This window comes from Brachyistius frenatus, unplaced genomic scaffold, assembly GCF_029030835.1.
Source record: "Brachyistius frenatus isolate BFR_SWC_R1_liver_20210118 unplaced genomic scaffold, ASM2903083v1 Contig_31, whole genome shotgun sequence".
Classification (NCBI taxonomy): domain Eukaryota; kingdom Metazoa; phylum Chordata; class Actinopteri; family Embiotocidae; genus Brachyistius; species Brachyistius frenatus.
This window is the reverse complement of record NW_027210630.1, coordinates 1,117,382-1,141,870: the sequence shown is the minus strand read 5'-3', so window position 1 is coordinate 1,141,870 and position 24,489 is coordinate 1,117,382. Positions and strand designations below refer to the sequence as shown.

At 43.2% G+C, this 24,489-nt stretch overlaps 1 protein-coding gene across 2 annotated transcripts in view; it reads right to left on the bottom strand.

Annotated features, from left to right (window-relative positions):
• LOC138621591 (tetratricopeptide repeat protein 28-like) overlaps positions 1 to 24,489 on the bottom strand; it is a 168,724-nt gene that overhangs the window by 13,204 nt on the left and 131,031 nt on the right. For both annotated transcript variants that reach the window (XM_069699755.1, XM_069699756.1), the window contains 7 exons: positions 23,228 to 23,735; positions 12,890 to 13,686; positions 12,216 to 12,760; positions 10,409 to 10,932; positions 5,404 to 5,513; positions 2,268 to 2,397; positions 1,916 to 2,134 (listed from right to left, as the gene is read on the bottom strand). In XM_069699755.1, the coding sequence (XP_069555856.1) occupies positions 1,916 to 2,134; positions 2,268 to 2,397; positions 5,404 to 5,513; positions 10,409 to 10,932; positions 12,216 to 12,760; positions 12,890 to 13,686; positions 23,228 to 23,735 (2,833 nt within the window). The remainder of the gene's footprint in view (positions 1 to 1,915; positions 2,135 to 2,267; positions 2,398 to 5,403; positions 5,514 to 10,408; positions 10,933 to 12,215; positions 12,761 to 12,889; positions 13,687 to 23,227; positions 23,736 to 24,489) is intronic.

Sequence of the window (24,489 nt, the reverse complement as noted above, 5' to 3'; positions counted from 1 at the left end):
TATGAAGTGAAAGTTAAATAACCATAAAAGAAAAAAATCCAACCCTATTCCTCTAATACGTTTCTATTACTCCTTCACAACAGGAGGAATATTGGATCATTTCAACTGAAAGCTGTGAGCGAGGCCACATGTAACTGTGCATCTGTGGAACAAAATGAATAAAACAAATAATGTTCAATAAAACACAAGAGTAGGCTGCCTGTGCCATCTGCTGCCTGCCATGAGAGCTCAGCTGAGTTTCAAGCAGGAGTATCAGAATGAGGTGGGGAACAACTCTCTCGGAGATGGAGTACAGTTTGCTTGTGCGTGCATATGTGTGTCAGTGCTGTATATGCATGTCCTTGCATGTAAAATTAAAATTAAATTCATTTGAATGGACAGCACATGTGATTAGGGTGTATATGTTTACACATGTACATTCTGGTCTAATAAAATAATACAAAATTTGCACTGGTGAAGTGATTGTGGCTTCAGTAGCCCTTTTTATTGACTGCAGACTCTTTAGAGCTGGCCCTGTTTGTGTGCCAGCTGGATGCCAGGGAATGCCAGGAAGTGACAGACAGGCTATTAGTGAGCAAGTGGCTCCCTCTTAGCCTGGGGCAACATTCAATGCTTTGAAGATCTATACTGGTCCCTGTAGTGTTCCTCCCCTCCTTATGACAAGTGCTCGGGGGTCACGTTCATCTGGTTGCGTGGGAGCTGGATTTGATCAAAATGTTCAGGCCTTGTGGCATGGGACATGGGGTCATGGCTCTCATTTCCTCTCTTTACAGCAGAGAGTAGAAGAGAGCCAAAGTACAACTAAGCAGCACGGCAGCCACAGGAGTAATGTGACATGCATCGTAGTTCACCCGAAGGTTTGCCTAATCTCTGCGAAAATGGAATTTCACAAGTCATATAAATAGGCTGCACCTCAATCCCTGAGCGTGTGTTTGTGTGACTCAGTGAGACAACAAAAGAAACAAAAATGGAGAAGTGTACAAAGAAGAGCCAGAAGTAAGCACTGCCAAAAGAAAATGAGAATAAAAGTAAAGACATAAAAACAAAGGGGACAGGGAGAAAAAAGACAGAGAAATTATGTTCTGACTTGGTGCAACAGCAAAGTGTTTTCCTGCCGACAAGTATCAAGATGTTCCCGGTGGTGTTTGGCTGTGTCACTAGCTGTGTCACAATCAATTAGCATGCTTCATTTGCAGATGGCTTCTGGGGTGAAAAGCGAGGCAGGGGGCAAATCCTTGTGTTGGAGTGGCAGGTGGCACTGCCGCTTGGTGTTAAAGCTGCCATTCTTATCCCTGCAGCTGAAAACAAGCCTCTAGCCTCGAGGCCATTTACCTGCTTTGATTTGAACAAGAAAGTGTGTGTGTGTGTGTGTGTGTGTGTGTGTGTGTGTGTGTGTGTGTGTGTGTGTGTGTGTGTGTGTGTGTGTGTGTGTGTGTGTGTGTTTTCACCTGTTTAGCTGTTTTGCTTTAAACTATGTACAAGAAAGTCACTTTTATACAGTCAGAATAGATTTGAGTTACTGATTGCTTTAGTATTTTGCATTAATCAAGGAATAGGAGTTAATTTTATGTTTGAAGTTCATTTTGTCAAGTTCTTTTCTATTACTAGTGTTTATGCTGTGTGCAACACTGCAAAGAAACAACCCAAAACTGTGCAGGAGAAAGTGCAAATTAAGTTCAGAATAAGAATTACATTTACTTTAATGAGTTGAACATGAAAGGGCTGTGAGAAAAACAAATAGCTTCAGGAAGGACTGGCCAGTGCGAGTGCAGCTGTCAGTAATAATGTCACAGAGGAGAATGTTTTAAAGAGGAAAACAACAACAGGAAGGCAGACAGACATGATAGGATTTCAACACCTCTATAAAACAATTTATAGTTGGAGCAGGTAGACCAAGCAGAAATTCAAATCTCACCCGCTCCTGGAGCCAGCAGCCAGCTATACAGGTAACTAGCAGCCATGGAGAAATACAGCACCAATGCCCTCTGGCTGTTGACGGTGTCCAAGATATGCTCCACTGTTACTGGGGTGTAGGGGTCTGAGTCCTGCTGGCCCGTCTGCCTCTCTACCAAGAGATCAGCAAAGGCTCGCGTGCGACCTCGCTCTGCCACTGCCAGGGCCTCATCATGGTGGCCTGTGGTCATGTTCAGAGGTCAAAGTTGATTAATGGGTGAATTCTAAAACCCAATCTTTCATGTATGTAAAGAGGTAAAAACAAATTGGAATCTAACAGAATGAAGCAGTAAGTATATGAGAGGTAAGTATACCGAGGCTCACAAGGACCCTCTGGAGAGCCTGGTAGCAGGAGGTTTGCAGGTCAAATAGAGAAAGTTTATAGTCGGTGCTATGCTGGGCTTCATGGCGGATGGTCTCAAACAGCGCAGATGCCCGGTACAGCTGTGGATAAAAAAGAGCAACGATATGTTAAGATATTCTGGTTCATTTACAAGCCACAGATAGTGTAAAAATACAGCATCACACAGTTCCTATTGCTGAGGGCCAAGGGTGTTATGTACCTAAAAAAATACAGCGTGGCACCAGGATTGCCTTTGCTATAGGTTTGATTCAAATTAAGTAACCTACGCTAAAAATGTAAGTTTTCATGAAATTGTTAGAAAGACATTAAAAAAAAAAAAAAAAAAAGTCAGCCATCTGTTTTGCCTGTACAGTACATGATTAGGCTTTCGAAGAGAGAGAATAATTTTGGCCACTAGATGGTAGCATCCCACCTCACAGGTCATCACTGACTGACTCGCTTCCACTTCTGCTTCTTTCTATAGAGGAAAGTACTGTAATGAGGTTTGGTGAATGACATCAAGCACAAGTAAACCTCTCTTCAGCTGTTATTTGGCTGGACAAGGGAAAGGGCAATGAAAAGCTAAACCATTTCCTGGGCAACTTTGACAGACGGTGTCCGAGGCAATAAATGCTTTGTGAATTCAATAGTCCTGTCTGTGTTATTGGACCTTTCTATTCAGAGCCAGACATTTGATTGAGGGAAGGAGAGAGACAATGGAGAGGTGGGGCAGCAGGCAGTGGCCAAGCAGGGCTGGCCAGGAGTGCTGATTCATGGGAGCCTTTATTGATTTCCTATTTCTGCACCTATAGCAGCCCTGTAGGATGACTGGGACTGCTATAGAGCCACTCTCCAGGAGTCCTAAGGCCAGCAGAGAGGGTGAAACACTCACATTGCTTGACCGTAGTTCATACAAAGACAAAGAGCTGCAGTGGAGAAAAGGTTGTTGGTATGGATTAAATTGATTCTATCAGACGCACTGTGGCTTCGATAGGAGAAAGAAAGAGAGAAGGAGTGTGTGCACTACTTGTGAGCACACATATATACATACACTGTAGCTTGTCTGGAATATCCCAAGGTCATGCAGGAAAGTGTGTCAGAGGGAGTGAAGCGGGAGAGTTGAGATCAGCAGAGAATCTGTGAGTTCTGCTGCATTAGTGCTAGTAGATGGAGCTGCAAGTCTCCTGATTTTGATGATAGGGCTGTGGGCTGATTGCTGCAGTGCTAGTTTAATCAGTTAGGCTTGCAGACATCCCTTTAAGAGTGAAACTAATTTCTCAGAGCGCCTCTCCTCTGGCCTGACCCCATCCTGGCATAGATGAAAGGGAAACAGTCCCAAAATGTGCTGCGTACACAATGACTTGCTCGGCTGTGGTACAGGAAAAATCTGCTACGTTCTTCAACTGATATGCATTCAGATGGCATTCTCTTGTTTCTCTGTCACTGACGCTAACATGGCTTTTATCTGACATGTTAAGTGAATGTCAATGTCACGCTGAATCGTTAACTTGAGCAGAGTTTAATACACGCATAGCTCTAATGATTTTTTATAAACTAACCTCCCTAGGGAATCTCTCTCCTTCTGTGGCAGATGATATCAGAGGTAAAGGCTCAATCTACAGTAGACCACTGATATGTAAGTAAGCGCGTAGTTATTGATTCACGTTCGCCGAGATATGAATGTGAGCGCCTCTCAGAGGGAGCATGCAGTGCTCAAATAGCTGATTAGAATCAAGACACGTCAGTCTGCGTGTCACGGTGAACAGAGGGATCACAGCGAGGGTGGTAAAACACAATCGGGTTTAAATATATCGAGAATGAGAAACATGAAGTCGAGTTCTCAATCTGCACCTATGGATGCTTTATTAACTTCAATACAAGCCTTTGCAACTGCGGTATGAAGTGGGTCAGGGTATTTACCAAGGTCATTTGTACCGACAGGCCAGCTCATAAATAACCATTCGATGTATACTCTGAGGATAACAGTGTCCTTTCCCACCACCAATTCACCCTGGGGGCTACAAGCTGACAGGAAAAAAAAAACATAGTTGTGATATAGGTAGTCAAAGGGCTGGGTCACTGCTAGTTGCAACACTGTTAACATGGACTATTAGGTTTTAAGGTCAAGCGTTAAACTGGAAACACGCAGTGGAAAATATGTTGCACTGGCTTGTTAGAATAATATTTAGCTTTAATTGAAGACAAATTCCTCAATATGACTCATGAGCTCTCAGCCTCTGCTCTAGTCCCCACCTTGGTTTGGTCTTTTTTTTTTCCCAGCTCTTGTTACAGATAATTGCAAACAGGCAAAGTTACTTTTTGAAAAGTATGATGCAGGACCAAAAAAACAAAAGCTATCTGGGTCACATAGATGTAAGTTGTGTGAGTGTATCATAACAAAAATGTTTTGGACTAGATTTTGAAAGTGAAAGCAGCTGAAAAACATCCCTACAGACACACGTGACAGCCACTGCTGTTAGCTGACTGTTCACAGACTTGTGCGTGGATACACACGACAGGAAGAAAAAGAAAAAAAAAGTCTAGTCTTGAGCAGCAGTGTGTGGACAGACAGCAAAGAGAGATGTTAAGGGGATATTCCATGCTTGCCAGGTGGGCAGTGGGCTGAAGAGGAGTGAACGTGTGAGTGATGCAGAGGTTCGGGGCTCTTGAGACCATGCACATAGATACAAAGAAATCTTCACTCATCTGTTGCCTGTCTGCTGAGATGACAGCATTTACCCGCTCAACAGACTCCCTAGCATATTGCCAACAGCCATGTTTAAGCTCTATAACCACCTCTTTTTTTCTCCTGTCGTTCTCTCTCCTCTGGGCTTTTTCTTTCACAATAAGGGCATTACTGAAAACGTATCCCCCCCACCATGTGTTTGGACATCTACTTCCACCTCTCATTTGTAATCTTTGCCAACCTGTAAGCCAACAGATGTGGTCTTATTGGAGGTCAGGTTTAACTACAAGAGGTGGACTTGCTGGAAGGAGTCCAGATGGAGAAGGGGAGAAGGAAGGTGGTGGCGGGGGCCGGTGGGGGGGGGGGGGATTGAGTCGAGGTGAGTCAAGGCAAGAAGAGGAAGAAACAGGAGATACTTCACCTGATGTTGGGCCTCCTCCAGATTCCCACTGGCCCACAGAGAAAGCCCTAGACGATGGCGGATCTTCGCCTCGTCCTCACGCCGAGCCAGCTGCTCTGCAAGCCGCAAGCCTGTCAAAAGGGGAGGAAAAGGGAGCAGATGAGAGGGAGAGGAGAGTAAAAATTATTCAGAGCAGACAGACTCTTATGTATCTTTCAGAGTAACAGATGTAAGCATAGCATGGTACTGATGTTCTGACAGCGAACAGGTTTAGATATTTGGCTTCAGTTGTGAGATACTGCTTGCACTCGGCCTAAAACACACACACACAGAGACACACACATGCACGCTATAGAGGGAGACTGTTAGAGCACTAATCGGACTGCATAGTAATCAATGCTTAGGATTGACTCGCTGAGCAAACGCAAACACACGCTTCCTGCTTGCATAAAAGAAGCCACACAATATCATCGCGATGTCCACAAATATTTGCAAAGACATTGATTAGTTAATAATAGACAGTAGGCAAACACGCATCCAAAGTCTACTTTGTAATATTTAGTTTGAGAGACGTTCAGGGTTGTGTAGGAAGCCATGGGGAGGTGTGACTGCATCAACACATGTTTGTGTGTGTGTGTTTGTTTAGTAAGTGTACCTGTGCCAGATCACCTGGCGTGTTTGTTTTTCACTACCAATTCCTCCGGCCGTGAGGTGTATGTCACATCCTTGCATGAGTCCTTGGTCTGCCTGCAGAGTACTTGGTTCTGCCCAATTACTGAGATGAAAATGCCACTCCACAGAGGACAATGGAAAAAAAAAATGCTGCTGGGCCACACATCACCTACAAGGTGCTAAATGCACAGCAAGCATTCTGCAGTTTGCAATACGCTATTGCTTATGCACAGTCTCAGTTAACACGGGCTCTGTATTTGCAAGTCTATTCCCTTCCATGCGCTCGTGTGATGGAGGGGTCTGAAAATGCTTTTGGTCAAAGAGAGGAGAAAATAGGCCAAGCCACCCTCGTCCGAGTCTGCTTTTCTCTGCATTCCTGGAAAACAGTCTGTGGCTGGACCAGATAAGCCAAGAACAGAGACCGTGACCCGAAAAAAAACAGCCTATTCTGCAAGACCAGCACACCACGCCACCATAGACTTCATGGCTCCTCCATGGCCACGCTAGTCGGCAGCCTTTGAAGCCTGCAACAGTCTCCCCTCTCCTTATCTTTCCACACACCCTCCCCTGTCTGCCTGCCTGCTTGCCTGCCTGCCCTCCCTCCCCCACCCCACCATGCATCTGCTGTGCTCCTCTCTCCCTCCACCTCCTGTATTTATTTTCTCATCTCTGTGCCTGTGTCTCTGCCCCCCCCTCGATCTCTACCTGTTTCATCTTTACTGTGGTGGCAGTGCTTGCGGGGGACTCAGCACTGCTTAGGGCTCATTAGGCGCTGGAGCAAGAGAGAGGAAACGGATCTAAATTATCCTTTTCATTCTCTGACAGTCTCACCCCTCACTCATCTCAACTCCAGCTCTGAGCCTTTCATCTGCACGAACACACACACACACACACACACACACACACACACACACACACACACACACACACACACACACACACACACACACACACACACACACACACACACACACACACACACACACACACACACACACACACACACACACACACACACACACACAAAACCTTTCTTTCTTTGAGCTGCTCTGTGATAGTTCTTTATGATCAAGCCTGAATGTCAACCAACTCTATGTTTTCTTTATTCTCCAGTTGATAGTAAAATAATACATGTGAATTATGACTCATGCTGATCTCTGTCTCTCTCCCCCCCCCCCCCCCCCCGGCTGCCACCCTCTTTCTTTCAATCTGTGACTCCTTCCCTCCCTAACTCTCACATTCCCTCTGTATCATTCGGTGTCTGTCACTGTCACCGTGCGTGCCTTTGGTGCGCCCCGGAGGCACAGTCACGTAGCAGCGGCTGACATGAGGATGTGGCCGTGGCTGGCTGCACCCTGAAAAGCAACTAGAGAACACTATAAAGGCTGCTTGACAGCTGGGTTAGAGACCCTCTGCAGCCCCCGAGGCCCGCACACCTCTGCCTTCAGACACGAGCTTTACGTGCAGACACCATATTCACATCTCATGCTCTGTATAACTGCAAGTGCATTGTGCTGCAAACAAATGCCCTGGCACATACGCACACACTAACATGACAACAGAGTGCCCTTTGATTATCACCACATGTGGGACAGTGAACAGTGGGTGATATCACAAATAGTTGGGTACAGGGTGAAAAAAAGAGTGTTAGAAAGAGAAGTACAATGCCTCACTCCTCTCTCACCTCTGAGCTGGCCAATCGTGCCACGAAGTGGATGTGAATGTCTGACACAGAAATCCCCTTTTAGACATCGCAAAGTTGTGTAGGGGAGGAATTTCTGAGGCTATGCAAAGTCCGACAAAAAGTTCGGACAGAACATAAATCCTGCTTGAGTGTAACTTTAAACAATTTCCAAGGGAATCCTGGAGACATTTTCACAAAAAAATGCTCCAGTCACTCCACTACCTATTCTGTGTGAATGAACATCTTCGTCAGACTTTTTAATTAAAATAATAATGATGATGAGTATGGAATGTGTATTATTTAAGAAACACCCAAACTCATTTATGAGATAATGGAAAGCTATGCTGATTTGTTTTTTCAGTTTTTCAAATGAAAGATGAGGTGAAAAGATGTTGTCTTTTCTGAGCCTGAGAGCACAGAAATAAATACAAGAAACCACAAAGCAGCAGCTTCCTTTGTCATCGGCCCAGCCCTTAGCAGCACTTTAACAGCATATTCAAGATTTATAGCATAAAAATAGTAGCACATATGATGACAACTGGTCGAGATGTATTGCACAGGGATACATATTATCCACCTGCATTTGGTTTCATATTCCTCCTGACAAGCTCTTCAAAGGCCTAACAACATGAATATGTTTTATTAGAATTCCTGAGTCTGATTTACCAAAAGGTTCATATAAAGATTTTATATCACAATATCAAATCTTATGTTATAAAATACACCATGTATGTGAACCTCTTCTACAAGATTATGCCTATACTGTTTTATACAGATGAGTTTTACATATGGGAGTTAAATATCCCATATAGGTCTCACTTCTCACATACAATTGTTAATGTTCATAATAGAGTAATATGTTACTAATATGTTATAAAATTTTCTATAAACATGTAAGGTCCAATACATAGCGTATATTCTATATATATATATATAGAGAGATATATAGATATATCTATATATCTCTCTCTATATATAGAGAGATATATATATAGATATATATATACAAATAAAATAATTTAAAAAAAAATCGGATATAGATTTCAGATTGATTTCCATACAGCTGAAATTAATGTCAGCTATTTAATGCTGGCTAACATAACAAGCATCTGATACATTTCGTACAAAAACTGCCTTTGTAGGTGAACATTGTTAATCTGTTAGTTTGTTCCTTTAGTTATTCCATAAACCAAGCATGGAGAACCTGTAATAACTCCATTAGTCGCTACAATGACTGCATTGATTTAATGACACTATTGATTGTGTTAATCGTTGAAAAGTGCATCTCAGTGTGAAATGACTCTTTTGTTTCAAATTGGAGGGAGCGCTGTGGTGTGTTCTGTAATGTAACATTACAAGAAAATAACTTGGGCGGTAGTGTGACCTCTTGAAGTGACAGACACTACGTCTGCCAATCAGCAGTTAATTGGTGTTTCTATCTGTCTCCCACTGTAGCCTTATTATTCTGCATTACTGGGGGACACAGAATAACCATCAGACACACAAATATAAATACACATGCAGTGATTTGGAGGTCACATGTTGACTACAGTATCTGCACTAGTTTAGAGCTGCCTTTCTATCTCTCCTTCCAATTAATCTTTTTCGGGAAACAAAAACAAAAAACAAGCAATGCAGCATGAAGAATTAAAAAGCAGTAGAAGGAGAAAATCTTAGAGAAAAAAAAGCGTGCCAACTTTTTGGTCTGGGTAGGTTGGCCAGAAATAATTGGCTGTCAAGGACAGTGAAGGTACTGTTCTTTTTCAGAGCCAGACTGAGGAACAATACAAGGACAGTGCGGGGGACAACAGGAGGACAGGGTGGAGACAGAATGGCCTGTCGCCTTTGTTTCCATTAAAGCTCAACGAGCAGGCCTGCAGAGGGTGTATGGGTCACTGCAGACCCAGCTAACTCTAATTCAGCGGACAAAGGGGAGACAGAGGAGATTTATTCCTGTCCCTTGCATTCACTCCCTGCAGGGTGAAATATACAAATGCCCTCTTACACAAGCTCCAATTTTCTTGGATTCAAACGGGGTTTGGGTTGTAACACGGTGGGTGTGCCTGAGCATGAAGTCTGTCAGTGGGCACGGGCGAGGCTGGTAGTGTGGATGTTCAGCTCACACCCATGAATGCATCCACTTATCACATCCTCAGTGACAAACACTTCCTGCACTGTCACTGAGATAATGAATTTTTGAGAGGCCAAGCTGCAGGTTTTTATTTCACCATAATCTGTAGGGGACAATGAAGCGTGAGAGGCAGGAGTCTGACAGCCACTGTGTGAAAAGATTCTTTGGCAGCTCACTGCAAAGAACCCTCTGAGAAAGTAGATATAGAGGTGTGAAAAACAGCTAGCAGTAAACAGGAAAAACGCCTTGGCATGCATTCTGATAGGCTTGCACAGACATACACACACAAATGCTGGTATACCTATACAGCTCAGAAGACAACACAGATGCATAATACGCACACAAAATCCCCCTCTGCACTTAGAACACATAAGCACAAAAGCACAAACACACACGCATGCACACAGCCTAATAAAAATGTGGCAAAGGCTTAGCAACAAATAGGCTCTGAATTTCATATTCATGAATTCACAAACTCTAAGCCTATCAGCTCAGGCAACAAAGGCAATCCTCTCTGCTTTTCCCCCTGACTCACTCACCTTCCTGCAGGTACATGACAGCTTGTGAGTAGTTTTGTAGTGCATGGTGTGTTCTCCCCAAGCTGCCATAGGCCAGTGTCTTGGCAGCCAAGTCGTTAGTCTGAGCCGCCACACTTAGGTGCTGTTCTTGGAACACGACTGCCCGTTCGTAGTTTCCTAGTGACTCGTAGGTAAGGCCCAAGTTGCCATAGGCGCGGGCCTGGCGTGTGGTGCTGCCCGCTTCCTCTGCAATCTCCAGGTCACTTTGGTGGCATCTCAGGGCTGTCTCATACTCTCCCATAGCTTGATATACAACACCTAAACCACAGCTGGCATCGCCCTCCAGCAGCCTGTCCTGGGTGTCACGGGCGATGCCCAGTTGACGCTCCAGACAGGAGATGGCTTGCTCGTAGTTGCCCAGCTGGCTGTGGAGTGCACCCAGTTCACCATAGGCCTGAGCCTTGCCTCCACACTCCCCGAGCTCATGAGCCACCACAAGTCGTTTCTCAAAACACACCAGCGACTGCTGTAGGTTTCCCATGGCCCTGCGGATGAAGACAGAAAGCCGATGAGCTTTAGAGTGAACGCCAGAGTGAAGCAGATTAGGAGTAAGATATATGAGATAACAACCTCAAAGAAAGTCTGTCATTGGCATTTTCTGTTAAAAATAACCAATCTTTCAAGCCTAAAACACTCTAAATAAATCTGTTTATATCATTGCTTATCACATATCTCGGGGAAACTATATTCCTTATTCGTACACACACATGCTGGATCTAATCTCTTAATGGAGAACGACTAAAACACAAGGAGGAGCGCAGATTGCAGGAAGACTTGCATTTGCAAAGCAGCAGATAATTTTGTTTTGGTGTCGATGAAATATAGATTTAGTTGTCTATCCCAGTGCTGAAAGCTGCTGATATAGATAAAATGTGTGAAAGTCTACATGAAAAATGTTTGAGGCATGATTTTAAATTTTAAATATCGACCGTTTTTGAAGGGTAACACTATTTACCATCCTCTAATATGAGATGGATAATCTCTCAAAGGTTGCCTGCTTCTATCCTCTTGTGTCTGTGTTGACAGAGTGGCATTCATCCCATCTGAACCTTTTATTCGCCTTCACAGCTTTCAAACACACTTTATTCAAATTGTCAGGCACACCAACAATTGCTGGATGTTGGTTCATATGGAGCAATAAAAGAATAAAAGCCTTCATTTTAATTAATGTTGTGTGATACTGTATTTGCTTGACTACGAGCTGCTGGAGGATGAGAAGGGTTTGTGTGTGATGTATATTATTCCGTTCTGAACTCATGCATGGCTAATACTGCTGTGTGTGGTTGCGGTGGTGCCATGCTGATGACGCACAATAAGAAGAAAATCATATTCGGAATGAGGATTTCAGCGAGCCTTTCGTGTTATATTTGCTGTGTAGTCTCCCAGGTTGCTATCAGCTCTTTGAGACATGAGGAGAAATAGAAGGGAGAAGAGACACAAGATGTAAGTGGTTGTCTAGGAGTAACTGCGCTTTTCCCACTTTCAGAAGTCTGCGTGCCAAAGCCACTTTGCATACAGATAAGGCCAGAGCTACTAGGCTGCTGCTGAGACAGCTAGCACCACACTCACATTCAAGCGCTGCTCATCCACAATATATCTCTTAACTATGGTGGTCCTTGATAGTGATGGCAAGGAGACAAATTATATGCAAAGTAATTCGATTATTACAAAAAAAATCCAGTCAATACAATTATTTGCTAACTGATACTGGGATGCATTTTTCCTGGAATAAGAAATAGTAACTTTGAAACCAAAATTCCAGACTCACCTGTGCCCATTGCCTAAGCCTCTATATGCTTTCTCCTGGTCCTGCATGCGGTTGAGGCTCTGAGCCACTGACAGATACTGGTCGTAGTACTTGATGGCTTCCTCAAAGTCTCCCAGAGCCTCATAACAGTCTCCCAGGTTTCCATAGGCCCTGCCCCGGTCCATTACTGCTTCATTGCCACTCAGTTGCTGTAATGTGGCCAGCTGCTGCTCCAGGTAACCAATAGCTTCCTCCATCACCCCTACATTCATTTTCGTGATGCCCATGTTCCCGTACACCTGAGCCTCCACGACAGGATCCTTCAGCCTCCGGCCAAGCTCTAGTTGCTCTTCATAGCTCTTGAAGGCCATGGCGTACTTCCCAAGGGCCATATAGACAGCTGCCAGATGACCGTGGGCTTTGCACTCTCCTGACACATCGCCGAGCTCTTGGTACACCTCTAGCTCCTGGGTGTGGTAGCCGAGGGCTTTGTCATATTTCTGCACAAGTCTGTAGGTGGCTCCCAACGCAGCGTATGCACAAGCCTCCATCCTACGCTCCTTAACCTGAAATAAGAGACAAATTCACCACATCAGCCTGAGGGATATAAAAGAATGATATTAAAATTCCAAGTAAAATGTCCTATTTAAATGATGAGTTGCTCTAGAATATACATTTATTATATGTGGCCACACCTGGTGAGCTAAGGCCAGCTGCTGCTCATAGAACTGAATGGCTCCAGCCACATCCTTTTTACAAACGAATATGTCTCCCAGGTTCCCTAGAGCTCTGAAGCGAGCCTGTGCATTGTTCAGGGACTGGGCCAGTGACAGCAGGTATTTCTGACACTCCTCGGCCTTGGTGAAGTCTCCTAGGGCCTTAAAAGCCAAACCAAGGTTGCAGTATGCCTTGGCCTGACTCAGTTTATCATGAAGGTCCTTGGCCAGAGCTAGGTCCTGCTCATAGTATTTGACGGCATCCTGGTAGTTGCCCAAGCAGTAATGGGCATAACCGAGATTGTGACAAACTTTCCCTTCACTCTCCATGTCTTGGAGGTCAGGGGACAGCCGGAGGTACTGCTCATAGTAGGGTACAGCCTGAGGAAACTCTCCTCGAGAGCAGTGAAAGTTGCCCAGGTTGCCCAAAGCCCGCGCCTCACTCTGGACATCTCTGAGCTCACGAGCTATGTTGAGGTGGTTCTGGTAGTGTTGCAGGGCGCGGTCGTGGGCACCCAGAGCTTGGTAAGCCACGGCCAGGTTGCCATGGGTGGAGGCCTGTGAGGCCCGGTCATTGACCTCCATGGAGATCTGCAGCTCCTGGCGGTGGTAGCGAACAGCCTGGTCAAAGGCTCCAAGGGCGTTGTAGGCGTTACCCATGTTACCATAAGACCGGCCCTGAGCAGCATAGTCATTCAGCTCCTGAGCAATGGCCAGGTGTGTTTTGTGGAGTTTCAGTGCAGTCTCATAGTCCCCCTTCATCTGGTGGATGATGCCTGTGGAGAGAGGAGAGAGAGCAGGAGGATGAAGTTAAAGACCCATTCGGGGGAAAATTGTAATTGAGTCAAATTCAAGTGCCTCGTCAGCTCCTCATGTACAAAACAAGTCATTTGGTTGTTAAAATATGCTCTCAGAGCCATCTGTTCTCTGCTTACACAACACACTCTCCCACAGAATTATGGTCATTAAAATGTAGTGCAATCAAACAGAGTTATTACAACTCCAAAATAGAATCTTTTGATTGTTTAAGCTGTCTTTGATGATTGTGTCTTACAGGGATTTTACCAAAATCAACAACTTTTCCACAGGGTTGGAAATAGCTACGAGAGAGCAAGAAAGAATAGACAGAGGAAGTTGAAGTGGGGGAGAGTGTGAATAGTGGATGGAAAGCTCAGCAAACAACTTTAGAAAAAATGAGATAAGTGTGGAGAAACAATAAATAATGGAGAACCCAGTGCATTGAGCGTATTATCTCTGATAAAATACCATCCTCTGAAAAATAATAGCTTTACCCCACAGCTAAGCAGCCATCTGGCACACACACACACACACACACACACACACACACACACACACACACACACACACACACACACACACACACACACACACACACACACACACACACACACACACACACACACGCACACGCACACACACACGCACACGCACACACGCGCGCGCAAGACCCAAACAAACGTGCACCTACACCTATATACTCATGCACACTGACAAATATACAGCAGAGAGTAAAGAGCCATCTCAGCATATCTACCGTATCTCTCCTCTTTCCCTCTGAAACTAATCTCTAAGTCTCCTCTTTTGCATTGTCACCCAGCTTTCAGTGACAAACATTGCACTAATAATATTAAACCTTTCTGAGAGAGAAGACAGGAATGCCACAGGCTGGTGGATGGAGACAGAGAAACCAGCTGCAAGGCAAATAATTCTGTTTTTCATCCACCATACAGCCTGACCATCACTGCTTTGCTGCATCAGCATGGAGACTAATGGGCGAGTAGGAGGGGGGTACAGCCAATGATGGGACACGAGGGATGGAAACGGTTCTGGAGCCAGAGTGGGTGGGAACCAGGGCCGGAGAGGGGCTCTGTGGCTTGTGGCGAGTGTGTGATGGTGCCGCTGGGATTAGTTACCGCCATGTGTGTTTTCCCATTTATTTCATCCGAAACCTGCCACATTATGGGCCTGAACACAAGCTACATAAACAGTGGGGTTGAAACTAAACAGACGGCTCACACGACTACAGAAGTTACACGGTGGATGTGCATACCGACGCTGGCTGAATTAAAATGCAGCACATTAGGCCGATGACAGTGGAAAAAGCTTTGTTACCACTGCAGTCTGAGCCCCTGGGCTGCATATTGGTTTGACACATACAGTTATACAAACATACATACTTTTGGATGATGTTGTAAGAAATATACATGACTCATAAGTGTGCAAATTGCATCATCAATATTTCACTATAAATTAAATCTAAAGCAGGAGATTAATTACAGCTGCCAGAATTTGGGTGTCTGAAAATAAGACAGAAAATCAATCCTCCAAGTTTTTCTGCAAATAGGTTTTTTTGGGGGAAAACATAATCAAAGATTCTCAGCCTACTTAATTCAGACCATGATTCAGCATGTAGTACAGACATACTGATAAAGCAAACCTGATATGCTGCTTGTTAGCCTGCTTGTGTTCTCAGGTTAAGGTGATAGAACCTTAGCTGCCCCTGTAATCATCAGGTCATGGCCCTGAGGAATTTGTATGCTAGACGTATCATAGCAGCAGCAGAAGCAGAAGACAGGGAGAAGCCTTGCTGCCAAATGATAAAGGAGGAAGTCACGTTGCAAATGACACTAAAATAAGTCAAATCCACGTTATTGTTGACCATGCATGATGTTAAAAGAGTAAAAGTGTTGTTCGGATTTCACCATCACAGACATTTCCTCCACTTTGGACAAACCCTGACAGCTATGCCTTTCCTTGTAGTCTTCCCTAAGAGTGGAAGATGTTAAGATTCACAGCAGGCCAGTTGGAAGAGCACTGACAGCTCCCGCCACAAAGTCACTCCCAAGGTTATGCTTTCCCCAATGGAGGCTGATCTTACTGAGGATATAATGCCTACTGATGTATTACCAGCAAACATGTTCCATGCTGCAGCCTAAAATTGGATCTGGGGCTCCATGATGGACGTATGGGGGTAAAGGGAGACAGGCTGGACGGAGGCTGGGGGAGTATGGATAGGCTTCAGGTTGGGCTTGGAAGCTGCAGCCAAAATTGCCATAAGCCTTGGGCTATGCCTAGAGCCACACTTGAAGCAAGAAAATATTTTCTGTGCCCCACCACCCCCATATGGTAAGAGGATTATAGAACCCTCTGGGAATGGTATCCAGCAGAAAAGTAAATAAAACCATACCAAACATGTTGGTAAATACTGCTGCAACACAAAATTTGAGAATTTGTAAAGGGGGTCTAGCTGATGTGACCACTGGGCATGCTGTCCAGAATCAAAATGACCTCAATGTGGTATCAGTCTCAGGACTCAATTTGGCTTCGTCTCTGATGCTTTCTATATGACTATATAACTTGACTAAAATGCATTAAACAATATGGCTCAATCATTTGTCTTTTGAACACAGCTTGAGAAAAAGACAGCGAACAAAACAGGATAAAGCACACACCACACCATTCAAATACATTTATACGGAGCCCTATCCATCCCCCCCCGCTCCATGACCAAAGGCATTAAAAGCATGGCAATGTGTTGTCACTTTTCATTACACAGCTGGCTGTACATAGAGGGATACGCCGCAGTGATGACTTTGAGGGATGGTGTCGTGTTCGGAGTAAATCACTGTGTCATTCTTCCAGGAGCTAGGCAAGGTCCAGAGCACTGCTGTTAGCTAAGAAGATTTTACCAACAATGGTGCTGCTGCCACAGGGACAGAGGAGAGATGACCAGTCTGAGCCCAAAATAATCACTTGGGTGTGTTCCTCATTTATATTTTAGAATAAGGTCAACATTATAATTTACAGTCATGTTTGAACGGGAAACTGGAATTGTGGTGTTGGTGGAAAATTTGATGCTCATCTGAGGCGCAACTCAAGGAGACTGGCATGTCAAGTCAGTCTATGAAGGAAATCCCAATGAGGTGGAGAGTCTTTATGAAACATTTTATCCTACCACAGCTTGGATAAATAGTTTAGTACCTCTCAATACCTTTTAGGATTTATGAGAAAATTAAACGAGTTGGGAGTTATTACTAACGGATACAATATTTGACTGAGAAATCAAGACACACAACACAATGGTGATTTAAAATGCAAAGAAAAAACATATTTGAAAATAATGACCCTCACAGAAAAAACATGTGATCATATTTGACCACATGCATCACATGATTGTGCACACGTGAAACATTTGGTTTCGCAACATTTTCAAAGAGTGATGTGTGAAGCCCATGTCTATTTCCATGTGAAAACCTTTTCATATATTTTACATAAGTTGCAGCATGTGGTGAACATGTTTCATGTATATGTCATACATGTGTCCCATGTGGAAAACATGGGAAACTATGGGGAACAATTATTAAAGAGAAGCACTTAAGAAGGCGAAAGAGGGAAGAACATCCTTAATATTGTGTTACAAGTAAATCCATCACTTCTGATTAAATTTTGTATCCATTCTTTAAATAATAGTTCAGTGTTTTCACAACATAGAATACATTAGAATCTTAAATGGCAAATTAAACGCTCTGTGTTGAAATGGTTTTTTTTTTTCTAGTTTTTGATGTTCTAGTGTGAAGTTGAAAAAAATACTGCACTAATAATAATACAATGAATTTTGAATTGAAAACATAACACAGAGGATAGACTTCATATTTTGTCGAGGAAATAAAAATGGGAATGGAAGTTGAAAGACCACATTATTATACGAGTTGTACAGTATACAAGAGTGTATGCTATGATCTGTTGGGGGAAGCAGTGAGCTGAAGCAGACATTACATCCTCCTGGGGTCTGCTGGAAGGGGCGTAGCCGGGGCGGCTCTGGGCTTAAGGTACCAAATCCTCAGTCGCAGACACAGACATCTCCTACAGTCTGACTGACAGAGAGACAGGGAGGGGGAAGATAAAAAAGGACAGGGGATGGGATGGATGGATGCATGCTCAGTGGGTGGTCTGCCAACAACAACACACGCAGACAAAGTGCTGCACTCGTCCTCTCGCAGAGGCCTCCAGCTGATCTGCTTTCCTTTCCGCTCCTATTGACCTTCACCTCTCCTTCAGCTCACTAAACCAACTGTTTCTCCACTCGTCCACACGCAAGACATCGGCTTCCTCCTACCGCCTAAACAACAATGTTTAGGCCCCATTTCTTTTTCTTTTTTTTGCACTGCACAATCTCCTGTCTGTTTAGGAACAGATCACATTTCATGCTGAATTTGCAGACGTACTTGAAAAAGGCACACTTGCTTAATGCAGAAGAATTCTACAGTTCTTTTGTTTCATTTAATAGCTCTGCAGTGAGTAGAATAATAACTGCACACAGTGAGCTACACTTTAGTGTGCGGACAAGGACCCGGAAAGTGTTTCAGAGGGCCTCTGGTCCAGTTTTTGGCTTGGTACTCGGTCACGAGATTAAGGGGGCCAGGCAAGGGGAGGAAAGGAGCGTCTGCTGCTTTTCCAACAAACAGAAATTTGGGGCCAGGCTGGAAAGATCCAAGAGCTACCAAAGATCTCTCCACGAGAGTAACATTAGACTGGCATCCTAATAATCAAACCACCACTTCACCTCCTTTAAAAACCCATGTCCCATTTGCCCTCATTCTCCATTTCCAGGCCTGCTAATATTTAATCAAGGCATTTACCTGCTCATTAATGAAGAGCTGAGAGTCATCGGCCCAGATAAATGCCTGTTTTGTGTATTTATTGGGCTCTTTCACTGTCTCTCTCCTTACAGTTGCCTTTCAGTCATCCGTCTGGGCAATTAGGCTCATTGAATTCCTCTGTAAATTCAGCCCTCTCCTGCTCACTTTCCTGGTCAGACTAATAATATATCTACAGTCACTGCTGTATCCAAAGGCTTAGGTACAAAATTGAATAATCTCTTTTCCTCAGTGCTCCAGGCAAGTCTGGTCCCTGTTTGTAGTTTGCTCCAGCCGTGGGCATGATCAGATGCTAAAGAGCACTCAATATCAGGGTCAGTGTTACTATATTTTCTATATACCTGGTGATCAGATGTGTGTAAAAAGCAGCTTTCCACAGCTGCCTTTCTGAAATATAGATTCCAGAGCTCATTTTCACATAACTCCCAATTGGAAAAAGCTATGGTGCGAAAAGTGTCAACGCGAAAAGAGTTTATCATAAAAGGATTTAAACTACATCAATATGGAAGTTATGTCCTGTTTTCCAGAAGACAGTGACAAGATCTAAATACAGACCGTCACAGTGCACACTGTCTGATTGTGTGTTGTTGTGTGAACTCTTCTCTCTGTTGTTTTCCTCTTTCTGTTGCTTTTGTTTTTGTGAACGTCAGCAGATAGCAATCCCTGGGGATGCTGCACAAAAGGAAGAGGGGAAAAAAAAAGCTTAATTAGGACTTTCACCTCCAGCAGATGGAGTCAACATTTCAAGTGACTTCTTTGAGACATATGGTCAGACAAGGAGGTGTGAATCAAGAAAAGCAAGCACCAACAAAGGACGAGCTAAAACACAAACACGGCCAAACTTATTTAAAGTCTCCTTGAAGTGAAAATGATACAATTTAGATTTTGTTTCATGAATACCAGAAATGTGAACTTCATGGGATCCCACTGCTTCGGTCCTCTCTCAGATATTAAATATTGCTGACTAGGGGGTAAGTTGGCCAATTAATGAATAATAGATGGGGCTGGAATGCAACATTTTCATATCCTTTATAGGTCAGAGTGTGCTGAGCCAGGGCTGCTGGTACCGCCGGGCATCATGGTTGGATATTAAAGCATGGCAATCTTTACCTCAGAGCCATGTCAGCTGCTGCTCCACCCATACTACACGCAACATTAGCGACAAGCTGAGAGGGCATAACAAAAGTTCACTCTTTCCTGTTTCTGCAACTTCCCCTTCCCATCTCTCGCACAGTGTTTTTTGCTTTTATCATTGCTTGTTAATCTTCACGTGATCATCCATTCCCTCTTTGTGCACAGCATAAAGGAAGCATTTTTTGTGAAGTCTGAAACAACATCCTGTTAGTTATCTTCTCGTGCTAAGCAGGCTTGCGGGCGTTGATGACGGAAAAACAATGCACGCCCCAATGCTGCAAACAAAAACAACAACAATGGGCCAATTACAGACTGATGCTTTGCAACCTCCACTTCATTCTCTGTTATCTTCATTATTCAGCTCCTCTTGAATCAGCTATTAAAGGTAATTAAGCGATTCATCAAGTCAGTTTCAATTACTGGGAGCTTGACAGCTGCAGATTACAATCACTAGGGGTGAGGGGAGAGACGGAGAGAGGGAGAGAGGGAGGCATCAAAAAGTAAAGAGGGAGAAAATAGACAAGAAGTACCAACAGATCAGGAAGCACTGAGATGAGCAACAAGCCCCCCTGGGTGTCAAGTGTTACTGTAGCCACATGATGGTCCAGCTCGTCCAATCCGCCTCCATACAGCAACAGGCTTCATCGCTACCACCCACTCATTTAGCTTCTGCTCTGTCACCAGCTGTAGGTCTTTGATTCGACATCGGCTACACTATCATTACTCTGTCATGGACTGGAGGAACTGTAATGCTGCAGCTAATAATGAGTACCAGTGCTCTTGGCGTCACAATGGCAATCATTCTACAGATAGGAATACATTTGCTGCCTTACATACAGTGCTTGCTGGTAATAAAGCTCACATGTACTGGAGCATCATAAAATGTTCTCATTGGAGAACCTAATTTATGACAAACTGTTCGCAGCTCACTTTTAAAATCAGGTGTGTGCTGTAGCTAAGTGCAACGGAGGATGCGCAGCCATTAGTATGGTCAAAGGACGGCTTCAATTTATGTTTGGCCGATTAACCTTACTCTCTGCTTGCACAATTTTTTCACATTAGGTTAAATAATAATTCATCTGGAAGGAACTATCATGCCTCTTAGTTGTCCATTAGAGTCAGGTTTACTACCATCTCGATGGCCATCATAAGTCATCTAGCACAGCTTGTAATTGCTGGACTAAATACTGAAGAATTGGCTGTATCATATATCTCATGGGGTATTGAAAATCCAAAGGGACACGTTTATCCATACAAGGTTCCTTTCATCATTATATTAGCAGACTCCACAAGGTTACCTTGCTAATAATTTCATTTTAGCAGGATTCAGTTGTAAAACACTGGATTGTAAAGGGGACTTTGATTACATTTTAAGATTCAATTAAACTATGTTATTATATATTTCATTTCTCCTATCTAATTTGTATTTATCTTCACACTTCAATTCACTTCAAGATGCGATTAGGTCCCAAGCAGTGTGAAGGTGAGAGTAGAGCAGATTAATGTCGGGAGATTCCCCATGAAAAATTTGACATTTTGTATGGGGTTTATTTACGCCCTGACAGTGTGTGTTACATGTTGGCACTGCATCACTACAGAATTTACTGGGATTAAAAAATTACTGTTTACTTCCCTGTTTTTTTTTCTTTTTACATACTTACATAATCCACTGGGTACTCTTGGCAGGCCATCTATTATACAGTGATGATAAACTGTATCAACACTATTTTATGTAAAATTTGTTTGTAGATAGAGTATTTAGTGGTTACATTAAGTTCTGCACTCTGCTTTAAGCACACAGGTCTTACAAACCATAAATATCACTGAAAACAACAGTACATTTAAATAAAGACAAAGGAACGCAGCCAGCAGCGTACTGAAAAGACTCGCAGGTAATGGAAGCTCTCATAGTGTATCCCCAAATAATAAAAGAACAAAGTGGACTTCACATTTATATAACAATCAACCAAAGAAAACGGTTATGAACAGTGATATTCTGATTTATTTCAGCAAGCTAGGTCCAGGGTAGCTAAACTTATATACTTAAAGCTCCCATGTCGCAGCAAACAATAAGTAAACATTTACCTATTTGGAGTCTGAAAGATGATTTACTATCCAACCAACAGGTGCTTTTTTTTTTTTTTTTTTTTTTTTTTTTTTTTATCTCTGATGCTGTGTCAAGACATAAATTTATCATTGTGCTGCTGGACACTGCCTTTCACTTTGAATCTCAAAGGAGGACACAGATCAACAATACCCTTTAACACAGGCAGTGTTGATTGACAGTTATCAAATAACACACCAAGTCTGTGTTCAGATCAACAATAGAGCACTCCTGCAAATAGAGGGCTGTCTGACATAACTTTTGCCACAATGCAAAGCAATGAATCCAATAGAGTGGTACATTGGCAGATTAAATGTATCCAAGTATATGGTAAATCCTAGTAGATTATTTCACTAACAATTGTTTTTATTTTTATATTAAACCCCTTACCATTGACCTCCCGTTTGTTGGACTCTATGAAAAACAGAAATGGTGGGAAACTAAGGTTTTGCTCTTATTACTACGGAGTGAGGAATTTCTGTTCCTGTAGAATTGGTATCTTAAAAAGGTTTACACCATCTGAATCAAAAGGCTGTGATTTCAAACGATGGATAGTTTACCAAATTTGATTCAGAATGGGCTGATTCTATTCAAAATACAATGGAAGAATTATCACTGGGCCTGTTTTCATGTCAGTGAGTGTTAAAGGGTTTTAATCGATTTATCAGTTAGTCTATAAAATAAAGAAAATATTGAAAAGTGGCCACTATAATATAATAAATATGCACTCAAATTGCTTTTTCTCATTCAACAAAATGCAACAATATTCAATTTACAATCAGATATGACAGAAATTAAATTTTTTCTGTTGACCATCTACTCGATTAACTAACTAACCATTGCAGCTCTACAGGGGCATCATCCAGTTTTAGTGGTCAAAACACAAGATAATATGACTTCCAAAGTTGTAAAATCCTCTCTCATAGCATCATAAACCAGTGTGCACTGTCTTGATTTGTTATAGACAAACTAAGTAATGTCTCCATAACTGAACTTCAATGATATCATCTCTTAACTGGCAACTGATGTAACAAACCACTTCTAATGCAGCCTCCATTTTCCTAACATAGCTCCATTTTTAGTCTGCACACTTGCTAATCAAACTCATCTTACACTTTAGCAATCCACAAATATTATTAAGCTACCTTATTTTTCCTCAATACTACAGATTTATTTAAATCATACCATATTTTGTCTTAAAATTTAGATGAAGATTTATCTTAGAAACCACTGGTGCACATAATTACTTAAATTTGGAGATAATTATAGTAACATGTTAGTATTTAGCATACTGTGGGCTACCACAGGGTAAAAGAGATCTACCAAGAACATACTGCAGACTTTGGTGTCCATGCTATCAGCCAAAGTCGTTGTGTAAGTCTTTGTATTTCGCGCACATACCCAAATTGGAGGAGGCCCTTCCCTCTGCAGCCCTGTCCTTCAGACCCTCTGCAATAGACAGCTGCTGTTCATGGTACTGCTTGGCCCTCTCCAAGTCCTGCATACAGCGGGCAGCGTGACCCAGTCCTGCATAGGCTCTCATCTCGATGGACTTTTCCTCCAGCTCCTGGGCGAGCTCCAGAACGTGAGTATGGTAGGACATGGCCTTGTCAAAGTTGCGGTGGTAGTGGTAGGCACTGCCCAGGTTACTGTACGCCCGGGCTTCCTCTCGCTTATTTTCCAGGACCTTAGCAATGCCGAGGTGCTGCTCATGACATTGGACAGCATTATCAAAGTCTCCCATGGCGATGTAGACGGCCCCCATGTTTCCCAGCTCTCGAGCCTCAGACAGCTGATCTTTAGACTGCTTGGCCAGCAGGACACACTGCTTGTGGCTGGCTAGGGCGTTTGGATAGTCCCCTATGGCTGTATATACATGGCCCAAGCTGCTCAGTGCCATTGAAGCAGCCTACAGAAAGAGAGACAAAAGAAAGATGGACAGCAAGTGAGAAAAACAGCAAGGTAATAAAATGCAGGTAAAAGAAAAGAAATCTCAAATAGCCTCATTAATTATACCCACATTCCTTCAACAGTGAGTAATTTTGTTGCCTCTGCATCACAGATTCCCCACCCACACTAAAATGTCCCTTTACCCAGAAATACTGTACATCAAACAAAAAAAGAAGAAAAAGAAAAAAGAAAAAAAAAATCGAAATTCCCTGGTCTCTCAGGAGGTTTACTGCTCAGAGACCAAACAACAAACAAAACCTGATTTGATTTTGTCTTTGCTGAGCAAGGAGGGGGTAAAGTGTGATGCAGATCAGCACAGCAGCAGGCTCGTTTTAAAGCCGCCAGTTTGCCCACTGCAATCACGCTTCATGGCGTGCCACCACCAACGGAACAAAGACACTGCTAATCAGGAGGGAGAAGAGGGGTTTTAGCTTCTCACTAGCGCTGTGGGGGGCCGGCTGACTGAATGCTGGCAAGACCTCTCAAGCTAACAACATAGAGAACAAATTCTGTGTATTGTTATCTACTCAATGTTTCATATTCATAAGCAGTGGCCACCTGTGAAAATAAAACTGCAGAAAGCACTGGCAAAAACTGCAAAGTAAGAAGTATGTCAGTAAAATGAAGAGGTTTCAAATGCAGTCTTGACCTCCGATGTGACACATTCACTGCAGGCTTATTAACTGTTTATACAGAGGATAAACAGCTGGGAA